Genomic DNA, 17,071 nt, shown 5'->3' with positions numbered 1-17,071 from the left:
AAGGGTACATATGTACAAGTTGACTAAGATTCATCCTGAAGTTCTCATTTACTTTTACAGATGAATTAGATGGTCAATAGAAGAGTACAACATAAACTTGTATGCTATACTACTTGACAGCTATTCTTGCCCAAAACCTTTTGCATGCAAATAGTGGTTCCCATAAGAGGCAGCTGTTGTAGCTTTGAATCTGTGGTTTTTGGCATGTATTCAGTACACTAGAATGGAATGAGAGAGAGAGAGGAAATGAAGACATGGCTGAGTGGCACAATCAGTCAAGAGAACCTTTTAAATTTTTATTTAGTAAGTGTTCGTTGAGAGAGGATAAAAGAAATGAATTTGGAAGCCTTAGCTATAGTTAACTTTTCTGCTTCTGATATCATTTTTCATCAGAATTTTCACAAAAAAATTTTTGCATCTCTAATTTTATTTTCTGCTGTAGCTTCTGCATCACTGAAGGAAAATAGTAAAAAAAATTAATTTATTTCTAATGTAATCTTTGGTTAACATTCAACTTTTACTACTAAATTTCAATAACAGTTTTTACTGTCAGCTACAGCTTTTGTTCTTTTCTATATGTTGTCTTAATAAATGTATAAAGTAGAACAAAAAGGTAACTTTTTGATGGAACTTTTGTATTGTAAAGTATATCCCTAGTTACATAATTACTGATAATAGATATTATACCTTAAATGCAGTAAGCAGACACAAGTATGGTGTAAAAAGGTTATTCATATTTATCCATTACTAGAATCAATAATTAGTTGGCTCTTAAAATCTTCCGTGTGTTTGTCAATTGTTTGATGCTGTGGTGTATGTTCCTAAGTGATGCATTTGTCAAAAATATCTGTTTTGCTCTTTTTTTGTGCATGCCCTATGTATGAGTTGTAAAACTCACTAATTATAAGTTTAATAACTTTAATAACTACCACACTAACAAGGAACCCCTTGAATGCCAGGTCGTATGTTCAGTCTTTAGTAAGGCTCATTTTAAAATGTTATGTTAACGCGTACGACATGGAAAAAAATATTGGCTGCTGATGGCTCACCGTGTGGATCAGGAGGATGACAGAAAATGAGTGTCCGAGAGGTGCAGAAATAAACCACCTGTGGGATGTATGTGCTACACTTCACACAGTGGACATAGTCAACATTCAGTAAATGTTCAAAACAAACCATTAACTAGCACTATGAACACCGAATGGAAAAATGGTGGGCCATAGTGACTACAAAGGTTTGCACCATCAAAATCTAAGGCAAACTCCTTGGGAGCTGCAAACTGTGCAGGACATCCAGCTAGTTATCCACTCCTAAAGAATACCTATAGAATCATATTGGTGTAACAAGGTTATGAGAACTGGTGGAATGTGACGGCACGCAGCCGAATGCAAAAGTCTGTCATGGAGCTTATCATGCAACTGGCTGACCTTTAAGGCATAGCTGCAGTTGGTGTGATAATGTTTTATAGATGCGGAAAAAAAGAACATCCAGAGGCTGAATTTGTCCAGTGGTTCCAGGTGGTATGAATTGCAATGTCAGACACTTTTCAGTAAGTTTAGTTTACTGTAAAGGAGTAAGATTTTTGTACACAGACCAGGAATCAAGCAAAAGCAAGTTATTTTGACCAGCTATAGGCCAAAAGCAGTGCTCATACCAGAGCTGTAGTTCTCGTATGCCAATTTTCCCACTCTTGCTTAGTGTGATGTAAATATTCCCTACTGCCCTTGCAAGGTCATGCACGTGAGAATCAATCGTAGGGGTCAGAGCATGTCCAACGTCTCACCGGTAGTTCTCCAGCCAATTTACCATTCAGAATAACAGTTCACATAGTTGAATATGAATGTGGTTAAGGCACTGATGTTAGCTGATGTTGATGCAATCCTCTTGGTACCTCTAATTTTCAGGGGTCCTTTCATATGCATTTCCTGTTCAAATCCCCATTGGTCGGAGTTGAAAACAAATTCCTTACTGAACAACAGGATAAGTTTCTTATCTACAAATTGTTGGGCCAATTCCACAGTTTGCTGTGCGTCATCAAGTTAATACTTTGTTTAAAATTTTGTTATCTTATGTCTTCCAGTTTTGCAGCACTGTTTGTGAAGCTATGCAACCATCCATTGAAATCACTGTAATCTGTGTCATGTGCAAGTTGATGTGCATAATGTAGTGAGTCACTGTGTGCACATCCTGTAACTTGTATCAAGTATCCTTGAAATGCACAAGCACCAGTTTCTGTCACAAGGGCACCTTGTTGTCCCTTGAATACCCATAGATTTTCTTATGCATTACAGTCATACTGGTGCAGACTTGTTCAAAATCTGTACATAATTGTTTTTATTTATTTTTACTATGCTGTGGATGATCTTTCTTGTACATAATTATGTTTAGTATGTGCTCCTTGGACAAAGATTCTCCTTTACTACATTTTACTGGAGGTGGGGATTTGTGGGTCCCTGTGTGACAAGTATGACCAACTACATGGCTTCACACCTCTTTCAGTATCACTTTCACTTGCTAAGCACATATCATTGTCATTTACCTGTGTTGTAAACTGTCCACACAGTTGAGTGTATACGACACAACACATCCCACAGAATCATCATGCAGAAATGCTAATATCTCATTTACCACTTCTTCCTTGCCCTAAGAAATTACTTGGGTACCTTTCTGACAAAATGTCAACTTCGACAACTGTTGTTGCAGATAAAATGCGATGTTGGCTTTGTTTATTGTTGCGATTGCTCTGCTTTGTATCAATGCCCCGAAGCACTGTAGCACTGTTGTGAGCTACTCATAGACTAAGCAGTTCAACTGTGCACCATAGCCTCATTCTATACTAACAATTTGATACCACACTCCCTCCACATGGTGCCATTAGAGCCAATGTTGTGGTTGCATTTTAGGCGATTTGTGGGGTGTCAAATGTTGTAAACGTCATTGGCCTTTTGTGACCTCGCACTCAAGGGGTTCCTTGCAAGTTTTAGAGTACTACACGTCATGTTCCATATTCACTAAATCTGGCGTAACTTCACATTGGCAATGGTTAAATGTGAATAAACTTCTTATACCATACCTATGGCTGATTGCTGTATTTAAATTATAGTCCTTATGATTTTACTACAGCCACATTTCACACAATGTTTGTTTTTGACATTTTAATTACTAACTATCGAGCAGCATTCTAGTTTCGGCATTTTGTACAGTAAAGCCCCCAAATGAATTAAGGATTTTTTTTTGTGCCATCTCCCCCTGCCCCTTTCCCAAAATAAAATTTAAAAAAAAAAAAAGGTAATCACATGAGCTTACGTGCAGGTACATTATCATCTACATACATACTCTACAAGCCACCATATGGTTTGTGTCAGACGGTAGACTGTACCAATATTAGTCATTTCCTTTCTTCAGTTTATACTTCAGCACTGAAGGATTCATGTCTGCTAATGTGAATGTATTACCTCCCGTATTATGAGGCCAACTAAATTATTACTGAGGTTTATCAGTTTTTCATTTTAGCCCTCTTTCAGCACCAAGTTTTATGTGCATCATTCAGCTTTTCAATAATATTTCAGTCTCTGACAGTTTTGTGAGTACTTATATAGTTCATTTTCAAAAGCCTAATATTTTCATCTATTGGGAGCATTTCTTCCAGTATGATAAGTCTTTTGGGGTCCACTGCAACAGTGTTTTTTCCTTATTGGACATAAAGCCTCCTAAACTAAAACATTTTTGTGTTTTCCACATATAGTTAGTAACACTGATAGCTGCCTGTGAAAGTTACTTTGGAGGCACCTACAGCTATAAGCCCTGTGATGCAAGTACAGCAAGTCATAAAATCATCAGAATATTTGGTACAGGCCTTCCATTTGCCATACGCGACTGGAACAGGAAAGAGAGGTAGTGACAGTGGCACGTAAAGTGCCCTCCGCCACACACCGTTGGGTGGCTTGCAGAGTATGGATGTAGATGTAATATAAGAACTATGCAATCATTTATAGGAAGAGAGTTGGAGATTGTGCTCTTTGTTAAAACTTCATAAGTAAGATTAGTTATTCTGCTGTGCTCTACCTTGGAAAAAAATGTAACTTCCAAGCCACCTTAGCCACTTCAGTTGCTATTGTGGTTGTCTCTTCAACTTCTTGAGAGTCACTGCACATACTCTGAAAGCATACTGTCCTCATTTCAATCCCATGCAATCATTTCCTTAAGTTGTACTATTATTTTCTGTACATTCCAACTACCAATCATTAATAGACACCTGCCCTTCAGCATGTGCTGTAGCATGGCAATAGATGCGAAATCTCGAACAGAAGGGTATTGCTTTGACTCAAGCTCACTGTCAGTTCAACAAAATTCAATACTTTTTGGTAATAGGGGGTTTTAATGTAGTGCATTGTGCTGTCCTGTTTGGCTGCTACCTCTGTTGGAGTGTGTGATCTTTTCATTTGCAATCAAGTGGACTAACAGTTAGCAAGCAAGTTTAACTGGAGTATTACTTGAGATTATTTGTTTACCTTGCTGCCACCTTGCAGCAGCAGCAGCAGCTTCTTGTTGCTTGGCAGTAGTTACAGAAGTTATAAATTGCACATAAATATCAGCCAGCTCTTTTGACACCTTGAAACAGCATTCACAGTAAGTTTCAAAGTGCTGGGCAGATAAGGGAAACTACCATCGTCATTGTCAGTTAAGATTTGAAGAGTACAAAAACAGTTGGTAATTCAAATTTACTACCTCACATATAGTAATATTCTATAGATAAAATATTAGTAAAGCAAGTTATCGTTAATAGGCAAACTTTAGCTATGTGAGATGTGTGAATCATAAATATATTCATAAAGTTTCTCACACGTCAGCAGTAGCACCAGCAGCCGGCCAAGACAGATGCAGCAACAGGGAAGTAACTGATTTTGTGACTTTTAGGAGTTCCTAACGAGGAGTGCATTTTATAATATCACCTGTGTGCTTTAATAGTTTAATTTCTTGAGTTTCCATGTGTTAATGTAACATCGAATAGCCACAGTTCTCAAGTTTTCATTTGCATTGGAAAGTAAACAGATTTTGTGGCATAGTAAAAGTTCCTAATCCAGGTGAATTATTTAGTTTCACCCAAGTGCTTCAGTAGTTAGGTTTTTGAATCTCTGCATATTAATCTAATTTATTAGACACAGTTCCTGTATTTTCCTCAGTATGCACAGTAGAGTTCTGCAGCACATGCCAGATAGTCTGTTTATCTGGATAGTTTAGTTTTCCTCGGTCTTTAATATGGACAGGGACTGTGATTGTTGTGTGCAGATGTGAGCCGAATTGGTGAAAATTTGCTCTCAGCTCCAGACTGTGATGGCTTCGGTTACACAGCTCGAGGCTGCAGTGGATGGGCACTACTGTTGTGGACTGGCCGTGGGGATCCAAAAGACATCCAGCACGTCAGAGTTCTCTGATCAGTCCTCACCAGTGGCCATCTCAGTTATTCACACTGAGGTTGACCCCTCATCTGTGGTCAAGTGTGAGGTCACCCCAGGGCATAGTAGGTGGCGAAAAACTTCCCAGACAGCCACATGTAAGCCCCCTCCCCCTGGTTAGTGACAAACAGGTTCCAGGTGCCATCTGTGGCTGACACTGTCGCTGAGTTAGACCCCATTGCCTGTCCTGTTTCAGAGGAAACCTCTCAGCCTGCAAGATCCGGACAATCACAGAGGGTGGGATTACTGATAGTTGGGAGCTCTGATGTTAAACATGTTATGAGACCCCTTAGGAAGAAAACCAATGCACTTCATGTGCATACTGGGTTAAGTCATTCCAGACGTGGAACAGGTCCTCATGGATGCCATGAAGAGCACAGAGTGCAGCCAACTGCAGGTGGTGGCTGATGTTGGTGCCAATGACGTGTGTCACTTTGGATCAGAAGAGATTCTCTCTGGTTTCGAGCACCTAACAGAAGTGGTAGAGACTGCCCGTCTTGCATGTGAGATCAAAGCAGAGCTGACCATTTGCAGCATAGTCAACAGGACCGATTGCAGACCTCTCGTACAGAACCAAGTAGAGGGTCTGAATCAGAGACTCAGGCAGTTCTGCAATCATGTAGGGTGCAGATTTCCTGAGTTGCGCGAAAGGGCGATTGGGTTTCAGGTTCCACTGAATAGGACAGGAGTCTACTATACGCAAGAGGCGAATACATGGGTAGGAGGGGCTGTGTGGTGTGGACTGGGCAGGTTTTTAGGTTAGAGGGTCATGGGAACACACACAAAGTGCTTCATTCATAAATGGTGCAGACCAAACGCAGAAAGAACATAGATACAGGAACCGTCAGTATAACAGTTGTAAATTGTTGTAGCTGTGTTGGAAAAGTACCAGAGCTCCATGCAGTAATAGAAAGCACTGATGCTCAAATCGTCATAGGCACATTGGGGAAGTTCGGCTGCCAAGTGCAAGTCTTATTTCATTCGATGCCACATTGGGTGAGTTGCACGCCGATGATGAGGATGAAATGATGATGAGGACAACACAACACAACACCCAGTCCCAGAGCAGAGATAATCTCCAACCCAGCCAGGAATCGAACCCGGGCCCACTTGCATGGGAGACAAGCACGTCACCACCCAGCCAAGCAGGCGGGCTGTTCGAACATTATGAATTACCTTGAAGAAAACAGTCTATTGGCACACAGTCAACATGAATTTAGAAAACATTGTTCTTGTGAAACCCAACTAGCTCCATATTCGCATGAAGTGTTCAGCGCTATTGACAAAGAATTTCAGATTGATTCTGTATTTCTGGATTTCCGGAAGGCTTTTGACACAAGCGACTTGCAGGGAAATTGCGTGCTTATGGAATATAGTCTCAGTTATGTGACTAGATTCGTGATTTCCTATCAGAGAGGTCACAGTTCCTAGTAATTGATCGAAAGTCTTCAAGTAAAATGGAAGTGATTTCTGGCGTTCGCCAAGGTAGTGTTTTAGGCCCTTTGTTATTTCTTACCTGTGTAAATGATTTGGGAGACAATCTGAGCAGCTGTCTTAGGTTGTTGGCAGATAACGGTTTCGTTTATCGACTAATAAAGTCATCAAAAGATCACAGGAAATTGCAAAATGATTTAGAAAAGATACCTGTATGGTGTGAAAATTAGCAGTGGACCCTAACGAACAAAAAAATTTGAGATCATCCACATGAGTGCTAAAAGGAATCCATTAGACTTTGGTTACATGATAAATCACTCAGATCTAAAGGCCGTAAATTCAACTAAATATCGAGGAATTACAATTACAAACAACTGAAACTGGAAGGAACACATAGAAAATATTGTGGGGAAGGCTAACCAAAGATTGCGTTTTATTAGCAGGACACTTAGAAAATGTAACAGATCTACTGACGAGACTGCCTACACTATGTTTGTTTGCCCCCCTCTGGATATTGCTGCGTGGTGTGGGATCCTTACCAGATAAGATTAATGGAGTACATTGAGAAAGTTCAAAGAAGAGCAGCACATTTTGTATTATCCCAAAATAGGGGAGTGTGTGACACAGACATGATGAAGGATTTGGGGTGGACATCATTAAAACAAATGCGTTTTTCATTGTGGCAGAATCTTCTTACAAAATTTCAATCACCAACTTTCTCCTCCAAAAAATATTTTGTTGATGCTGACCTACATAGGGAGAAACTAACATCACAATAAAATAAGGGAAATCCGAGCTCGCACAGAAAGATATAGGTGTCTGTTTTTTTGCCCGCTGTCAGAGATTGTAATAATTGATAATTATTATGAAGATGGTTTGATGAACCCATGGCCAGACACTTAAGTGTGATTTGCAGAGTATCCATGTAGATGTGGATGTAAACTCTTTATAAATTAACACTTATATATATACTTCCGTGCATTGGTGGAAGCTTTCTATGCCATTTTATTCCTTAGCATAGGAATAAGGTGGCATGTAATCAAATGAGAGAACTGTTAGATAAATATCAGAGTGACAGAAATGGTGCAATTTTCTGTTTTTTTGCATTCCTCCAATTGATGTGCAGTAATTAAGACCAACTTGAAGCCAAGACAACTGAAATCTCCATTCAGGTCAGTGATTAGGCTAGTGAGCTCTTTTTTTTTTTTTAATAAATATTTGGTGATGAAACATGCACTGATGTGACAAAAGTCATGGAATACATCCTAATACCATGTCGGATCTCCTTTTGCCTGGTATTATGCAGTAACTCGACGTGACGTGGATTCGACAAGTTCTCGGAAGTCATTTTCAGAAATATTGACCCATACTGCTTCTACAGGCATCCATAACCATGGAAGTGTTGCCAATGTTCCATAAACATTCGATGGAATTCATTTTGGAGGATCTGCATAGCCGAATCATTCACTTGAATTGTCCAGAATGTTCTTCAAACCAGTCGTGAACAATTGTGGTCTGGTGATATGACATCTTTGTCTGGGAACATGAAATCCATGAATGGATGCAAATGGTCTCAAAGTAGCTGAACAGAACTATTTCCAGGCAGTGATCAGTTCAGTTGGGCCAGGCCGTTCCATGTAAACACAGCCCACACCATTTATGGTGCCACTACCAGTTTGCACAGTGCCTTGTTGACAACTTAGGTCCATGGCTTCATGGGGGCTGGGCCACACTTGAACCCTACCAACTAAAATTGGGACTCATCTGACCAGGCCATGGTTTTCCAGTCATCCGTGGTCCAACCAGTTTGGTCACGAGGCCAGGAGAAGCGCTACAGGCAATGTGTGATGTTAGCAAAGACACAAGCATCAGTTGTCTGCTACCATAGCCCATTAACGTCATATTTTGCCACTCTGTCCCAATGGGTACGTTTTTTGTGCATCCCACATTGATTTTTGTGGTTTTTCATGTAGTGTTGATTGTTAACATTGACAATTCTGTGCAAATGCCGCTGCTTTCAGTCATTAAGTAAAGACCATCGCCACTGTCTTGTCCGTGGTGAGAGATAATGCCTGAAATTTGGTATTCTCAGCACACTCTTGACACGATGGATCTCGAAGTATTCAATTCCCTAACAATTTTAAACGTGAGATATCCCATGTGTCAATCTCCTTCTACTATTCCGTGTTCAAAGTCTATTAATTCCTGTAGTGTGGCCTTAATCACAGCAGAAAAGTACAAGTTACAGCTCTGCCAATGTTCTGCCCTTTTTTACTGTGTGTATAGGATACTACAGCCATCAGCATGTGTGCAAATCGCTATCCCATGGCTTTTGTAACCTCAGTGTATGCTGATACTGTTGGTCATATTAACCACACCAAGCCCAAATACTTGGCATGGAACTGATATTACCTTATAAATTTTATCTTTTAAAATGTTTTACAAATTAAAATTAATTCTGAAATGTAACTAGTGATAGCTTTCTTTATTAACATGGCAGTGATGTAGCCCAGAATTCTAATGCTAGTGACGTGTGGGTTGTAATACACCCCATGTAGTTTTTTTTACATATTTTGAATATTTTAACATGGAAATTAGTGGTTGAATCACCTGTAAGTTATTACTATGGGTTAATATTATACTATATTTTTATGTACAGTGACAACAATAAAACAAAATATTTATTTATTAATTATTAATCACATACCACTTACAAATACTGAGTCATACAATACTGAAATTAATGACTTGTGTCCAAAGCTATTGCATTGAAATAACTGAATATATTAAATTTGCAACAAAAATCAATATGATGTAGGAAAACACGAAAATGTTTCCTGTTGCTTGCAAGTACATTTTGTTTTGTGATCTTTTTTCCTTGTACATTTCACACAATGCCTTTTTTCTGGACTTTGTTGAGAGGCTTTTGAGGTAATGGTTGTGTAGACTTTTGTTGAATACTTGCAGCCATTTCTCTAGGTAGATTACCTTTTATCTTTGATTCACTTTGCATCTATTAAGTTCAGCAACAAATTCTTTAAGAATCTCCAATGCATACATTTGGTTTTGAGATTAGAATCATAAATTATTTGGGCATTAATTCCTGCCACTTTCATTAGAGCAAAGAAGAGTGTCAGTGGTCATTGCCTACTGTGTCTTGATCCATCATATGAGACACAAAGTTCAGCTACAACATCAACGATACATTTTGTAATATTGTGGAAAGTATCATTCTCCAATTTGGCCATATCACCTGTGGAATCATCAATTGCAGCATCATGGTGTATTATTGACATCAATAACATCACTTTATTTTTCAGAGGGACTTATGAAACAAAAGTTTTCTCCTCATGAAATCTGAAAATGCTGGAGTTAAGTCTGGTCTCATGTTTTTACAAATTATGGTGGAAGCTCTCTCTTCACTCAACATTGTACCAACCATTGTAAATTTATGCTCCCTTAGATGTTTGGAGGCATTTTCAGTAATTTTGGGAACTAATCATGTATCATGATGCTTATATATATATATGGCCATACCTATTCAGGTTTTCCATGGTTTCACGAAACCATTTAAGCTGAATCCAGGGAATGTAAAAGAACTGTCCCACACATCTACCCATCACCTCTTACTCCAGCCCTGTCACTAACTCCTCCTTTAGTGATCAGACATGGGGCCATTTGTTAAAGCAGTCACACCATTTACCAATTTTTTTGAAAGTACTGCACAGTATTCCACATCTGTATGACTACAAACAAAATTATTGAAGGGCAAGAATGGCTTCTGGTTAAGTATCACCATGAGCAAAAATAGACTATAAAGTTGCAGACCAGCATAATGTTATTGGCTACATAGGTTGCTTTACAACCATTGCCTGAGGCGCCATATGAATCTTCCTTCCAGTGAAACCAACTTTTTAATTGCACAGATGTGGACACTCCGTAACATGCCTTTGCCAATACCTGTTCTCCTTTTGCCTTTACTCCTACCACCACCACCACTACCACTGTTCCCACTCTGTTCCCACTCTGTTCCATTCATATGACACCATGCCAGTCTCTCACTCCCTCTTTTGATTTCCAACTTAGCTCACCTGCTTCTTCCTTTGCATCTCTTTTTCTTTTTCTGCATCTTCCACTTAACCCCCACACTATTTTCTTGAAGTTTCTCATAGGAGCTCCATAAGCTTTTTGTTGACACCCTGCAGAGGTACCATCCCTTACCCCGGAGTGCACCTAGACATTTCACCCTAGTACGATCTTTTTAACCATTTCCCTCCTGATCCTTCCTCTCATCACCCCATGCTCCTTCCACAAATGAAAGGGAGGGTGTGTGTGTGTGTGTGTGTGTGTGTGTGTGTGTGTGTGTGTGTGTGTGTGTGTGTGTGTGTGTGTGTGTGTGAGAGGGGGGGGGGGGGGGGGGAGTTCCATACAGTAGTAATGGAGGGATCATTTTTCTGTCTTTTCTCATTTTGTAGTTAAGTTTTTTCCATCTTTTGTGTGGCATTTCATCTATATCATAATCATATCTTTAATCATAGCTCGTGCCACAGATCAGGTATGTAAATTGTGACACATGTTCAGTTGCTTTGATTTTAATTACTATCTTTGACCTCTCTTTCCTGTATTATTATTTTCATGATCTGAAAATATGAGGGGCAGTCAAATGAAAATGGAACACTCCCACAACTGGATCATGGAATGATTCTACTCAAAAGTAATCACCAAACATATTAAGACATATACCCCACTGGCTGAGATGATCAGTTCTTGTTTCTTAGAATGTGATCGGCAGATAACGGATCCACAACTGCATCCATTCTTGTACTTCCTAATCCAGCTGAAAATAACACCCATTCATGACTTTCTTTAGGTCGCCAGTGATGTGAAAATCACATGGTGAAAGGTCCAGTCTGTACAAAGGATATTGCTGTATTTCCCAACCAAATCACTGAATCGTAGCCGTTGTCCAGTGGGAAGTGTGGGGCAGGTGTTATCATGCAACAGGGTGACTCCTTCGGACAGCCAAAGGGCAAACAGCAAAGCCAACAGTGGAAACATTCCACATATCCCCCACTAAAAAAATCCAAAGCTATTCACACAAGTTCTGGTAAGGTCGTGGTGATCTCCTCCTCCTCCTCCTCCTCCTCCTCCTTCTTCTTCTTCTTCTTCTTCTTCTTCTTCTTCTTCTTCTTCAACTGCAGCCATCCTCTGCTTTTAAAGTTGCTAGAGCATGAAACCGTAATCAGTGCGCGGTGCTATGAAAACACTTTGTAGAAACTGGGTTGCGTCATAAACGCAAAATGCCCTGGGAATGTTGTCGAATGGAATCCTCCTGTTGCACGATAGCACCCACCCCCACACTGCCAATTGGATGAAGGCTACCGTTCAGCGATTTGGTTGGTAAACACTGTAACATCTTCCATACAGCCTGAATCTTTCACCTTGTAATTTTCATGTCTTTGAAAACCCAAAGAAAGACGTGCATGGTGAGAAAGTGCCAGAATGGGAGAGGTTGTGGATCCATCAGATGCCGACCACATTCTGTGAAACGGATTGATCGTCTCTTCTCCCAGTGGGATCAATGGAGGATGAGATTAGTGTCTAACATCCTGTCGACGATGAGGTCATTAGAGCTGGAGCACAGTTTGAGCAGTCGTTTCAAAATATAAGCAATTTTTTTTTGAGATGTGGTGTATAGCAATTGTCATGCTTGTTTTGTATAATTTATTTTGATCAACTCGGCCAAAAGTTTTCTCAAGATCTTAGAATCATTGAAGATCTCAGGTTTAAATTCTCTTGTTTTTCATGTGATTTCTTTTATTGAAAAAACCTTGTTACTACATGAGTGATCTTTTGGAAATCCACTTTGATATTCATCAAGAAGTGCATCAGCTGTAAATGTTATTTCATTGCCATGAACTGTAGTGCACACAAGGTTGTTTAGTGGTTAGCATCGCTGGCTGGTGTGGTGGCAGTTCAAACCCTATCACCACTGATTTTTGTTATTTAGTGTTTATCATTCCTCTGAGGTTCTTGAAATATCTAATGTTTGTGTATTCTGGAATATGCAATATTTGTATAAGTAGCTGGACACTCTGTACATGAATCCAGTTCATTTTTGGCTGTATGTGGAGTCTCTACTAAATATGCTTTCAGTACTAAATGATGCACATCATTGATGACCCTGCTTTTGGATTTAGACTTCATTGTGGTTACAATGTGACACTTTTTGGTGGAGATGCCAAGTGGTTCAAAACATCTACATCACCATGGCTGCAATTAGGCAATGTAAAAGCTATCGCCTTTATGGACAGGAACCAGACACAAGCAGTACATCATTCCCATGGTCTGTACATTCAGGAGACCATTGTACCCCATACCACTCATATGTCAGCTGCACATCAGACATCACATGTGGTCATAGACTGTGGAAGATCAGAACTTCAGTTTGACAAAGATAATTCAGCAAGCACGCATGCGATAGTTTGCTATCAAAGATCTATGAGGTGAGTTAGTCTCCCTCACAGGGCTCACAACTCATTTGAGAATATGTGCATAGTGAGCACAGTGCCCCAAGCTATTGCAGCAAGTACTTCCTTTCCCGTGGTGCAATCTCTTATCTCTGACAGTCTTCCTCGTCTTCCTCTTTCTTTCTTGTGGTGGCAGCCTTTGATGTCCACCCAGCTATTCCCTAGGTTCTGCCTACCTTTCTTAGAATATTCTGTCATCCACCACCTTTTGGCTGAAGTAATTTGTGGTTGCCTTCTGGGTTTGGCCTTCATTTTCCAAAATTTTTCTGTTATTTGGACTGAATGGGGAGGAACACCTTAAATAGCACATCATGGATTAACAGTTGATGATGATCTGTGCACAGTGCCTGCATACGTCTGTGTGGTTGGGTGGTTATGTACCATTTCAGTTGAGCCACCTGAAAACACAGGAACCTCACTGCTGTTTCCAGAATGAGATTTTCACTCTGCAACGGAGTGTACGCTGATATGAAACTTCCTGGCAGATTAAAACTGTGTGCCGGACCGAGACTCGAACTCGGGACCTTTGCCTTTTGTGGGCAAGTGCTCTACCAACTGAGCTACCCGACCATGACTCACGCCCTGTCCTCACAGCTTTACTTCTGCCAGTACCTTGTCTCCTACCTTCCAAACTTTACAGAAGCTCTCCTGCGAACCTTGCAGAACTAGCACTCCTGAAAGAAGGGATATTGGGGAGACATGGCTTAGCCACAGCCTGGGGAATGTTTCCAGAATGAGATTTTCACTCGGCAGTGGAGTGTGCGCTGATATGAAACAGTGCATACTCTGCTGCAGAATGAAAATCTCATTCTGGAAACATTCCCAAGGCTTTGGCTAAGCCATGTCTCCACAACATCTTTTCTTTCAGGAGTGCTAGCTCTGCAAGGTTCGCAGGAGAGCTTCTGTAAAGTTTGGAAGGTAGGAGACGTACTGGCAGAAGTAAAGTTGTGAGGACGGGGCGTGAGTCGTGGTCGGGAGGCTCAGTTGGTAGAGCACTTGCCCGCGAAAGGCAAAGGTCCCGAGTTCGAGTCTCGGTCCGGCACACAGTTTTAATCTCACTGCTGTTGTCTGAGCTGCTAGCTCCCAAGCATGCCAAAGAGTAGATGCCCGTCTTCATGGTGCATCAGGAGTCCCAGCAACAGCCCTCTTGGCAAATGACCTTTGCTGCAGCTGTGCGGTATCTGTAGGCAGAGCCCTTCATCGAAGTAGGTGACATCAGAGCTGTTGTTTCATACATGAAACATATCAAATTGCAACAAAACAGTGTCTGTTCTGATCCGACCATGCCTTATGACAGGAATCAAGACTCTTTAGTGCAGACAGTTACAACCCTACTGCTCTACCCTGACTATGGCTACCCCATGGGAAGAGGGACAAGCTAGACATCTGGGAGCAAAACAATTTATCCAATATTTAATGTGTACTCAAACTGATAGGGATGCCTTTACAGGGACAAATATATTGTATTTTGCAGTGAACACATGGTGTGTCATGGGGCGATAACTCTGTTTTTTGAAATAATTAAAAAGCCACGATCGCTTCAATATCGTTTACTAGATGACTGGTTTCAGCACTCTCAAGATGCCATCATTGGATCTGAAACGTGGATTAACATTTATAAAACCATATGGACATCATGGCACATGAGGCAGACCATCTGATAAAAATCATTGTCACAACCAATAAAAAAAATAATAAAAAACTGCTCTCATGGTTGTTCTTTCCATAAAATATATAACTGAAGTCACCAGATGAAACTACCACTGCTCGCCTAACGCTGGTCGGCATCATCACAGAGCTCACTCTCTTGTCCCTCACTTACTCGGTTTTAATTGCATTTAGATTCAGTTTGTCTCATTTTCTGCTGCAGCCTATTTTCTATTTTATGCATAGCACTTTGGTGAATTAGGGGTGTTCTGTAGCGCCTGGACTACAATGGAGTGGGATGGGACAGCTGTAGGTGGAATGACTCCCATCGCATGCAGGCCCCCAGAGGTGCCAACCTGATGTCTTATCTATTTCTCTCCTCTTATTTTTATTATTAACTGTCCAACTGATGTCCATTAAATTTTTTGCCTTCTCACTTTTACTGTTCTGAATCTGCTGACCAGAAGACATTCTTTCCTCTGTAACTGTTCTCAGTCTTATTGGATTGACAGGGATACAGAGAGGGGTGGGGTCCTTTCTTGTCATTAGACAAGCCCTTAGGGATCCCTTATCTGCTCTAACTGCCATACCAGACTGATTCATGTACTTCTCCATAAATTCTTTCTTGGCTCTGGCATCAGTATTGCCTTCAATGCCTCAGTCTTATAGCTCCTTCATACTTTCATTATCAGAACATATACTTCATGGATGTCACTAGTTCTGGATGAACTCGCCCTGGAACAGGGGCTGATGATGACCAAGCCCTTTAGTTTCTTAAGCCTCAACCAACCACCCAACCAATGAGCTGATCATCAGGTGAGATGCTCAGTTAAACTAAGAAGTTTTTGTTAACTCTTAAAAAGTGACTTAGACTTACAAAAGAAATCTACATGATAGGGACACTCATAAGTGTTGTAGGTGGTCAAGGAGAACTTTGGATCACTAATTGTCAAGAGCAACACCAACTCATTCGTAAAGGTACAAATCAGTCAGATAGTTACCAACTTTTCTGCGAATACAGCACTGCATTCTACATGTGTATGACTGCAAACAAAATCATCTGATTGGATAAGAGGCCTCTGGTAATGTATGACCAAGGGCAGAAATAAACCATAAAGTTGCAGACCAGCATTATGTTATTGGCTATTGGCTACAGTGGTTACTTTACAACCTCTACCATGTGGAGTAGGCATGAGAGAGAGAGAGAGAGAGAGAGAGAGAGAGAGAGAGAGAGAGAGAGAGAGAGTGCAGGGAAGAGCGCTGCATTATAATACATTGAATTATTGGTGAAACTTTAAAGATTTCTCATACAGTTCTTACATGAAAGTCACTAATATTATTCTGTAAATTATTTTCAGGTATTATGGAGGAACTGAAGTCATTGACAAAATAGAACTATTGTGCCAGAAACGAGCATTAGAAGCATTTTCTCTAGATCCAGAGAAATGGGGTGTAAACGTTCAGCCTCTGTCGGGTTCGCCTGCCAACTTTGCTGCATATACTGGCTTGATGCAGCCACATGACCGCATCATGGGACTTGATTTGCCCCACGGAGGACAGTGAGTGAAATTTTCTCTGCACCTAATTTTGCTGTTACTGCTGTGCATAATAGAGTAAAGAACTGGGAATTCATAGTGAAACTAACAATTTGAAAACTGGTGTGCTTTTTAATACAAAGATATGTTCCTCCTAGATTGTGTCCATAAATTTTCAAACTAGTTTTACAAATGTAATTTTTTTTTTCATAATAGACTGTTATCGTCATCATTTAGATCAAAATAGCCATATTAATGCTGGTAATAGAAAAAAGTAATAACAATACAGGTTTGCCTTTAAGGTGCTGTTTAGTGACATTCATGAAATTGCAATGCTATGACAGTTGTTTCTGTCTTAGCATCCTACTTAAGTTTGCATGTGATTATACTAATGCATATGAAGAGATGATATATTTTTATGCTTCACCACACTTGTGACAAGACAAAATTGTTCTAGATAGCTTCTCTT

General features: G+C 40.2%; 1 protein-coding gene and 1 non-coding gene across 2 annotated transcripts in view; one reads left to right on the top strand and one right to left on the bottom strand.

The window, feature by feature from the left end:
* The window catches only part of LOC126297764 (serine hydroxymethyltransferase, mitochondrial-like), a 113,919-nt gene that overhangs the window by 44,131 nt on the left and 52,717 nt on the right, over positions 1-17,071 (top strand). Inside the window, exon 4 of the mRNA XM_049988939.1 lies at positions 16,426-16,626. Coding sequence (XP_049844896.1) covers positions 16,426-16,626 — 201 coding nt within the window. The remainder of the gene's footprint in view (positions 1-16,425; positions 16,627-17,071) is intronic.
* Positions 13,916-13,990, bottom strand: Trnal-caa (transfer RNA leucine (anticodon CAA)). Its single transcript has one exon. It is a non-coding gene; the product is annotated as a tRNA-Leu (tRNA).

Source organism: Schistocerca gregaria, chromosome X (assembly GCF_023897955.1).
Source record: "Schistocerca gregaria isolate iqSchGreg1 chromosome X, iqSchGreg1.2, whole genome shotgun sequence".
Taxonomy (NCBI): Eukaryota; Metazoa; Arthropoda; class Insecta; order Orthoptera; family Acrididae; genus Schistocerca; species Schistocerca gregaria.
Note: the sequence above shows the minus strand (reverse complement) of the source record. Positions and strands in the feature narration are given on the sequence as shown.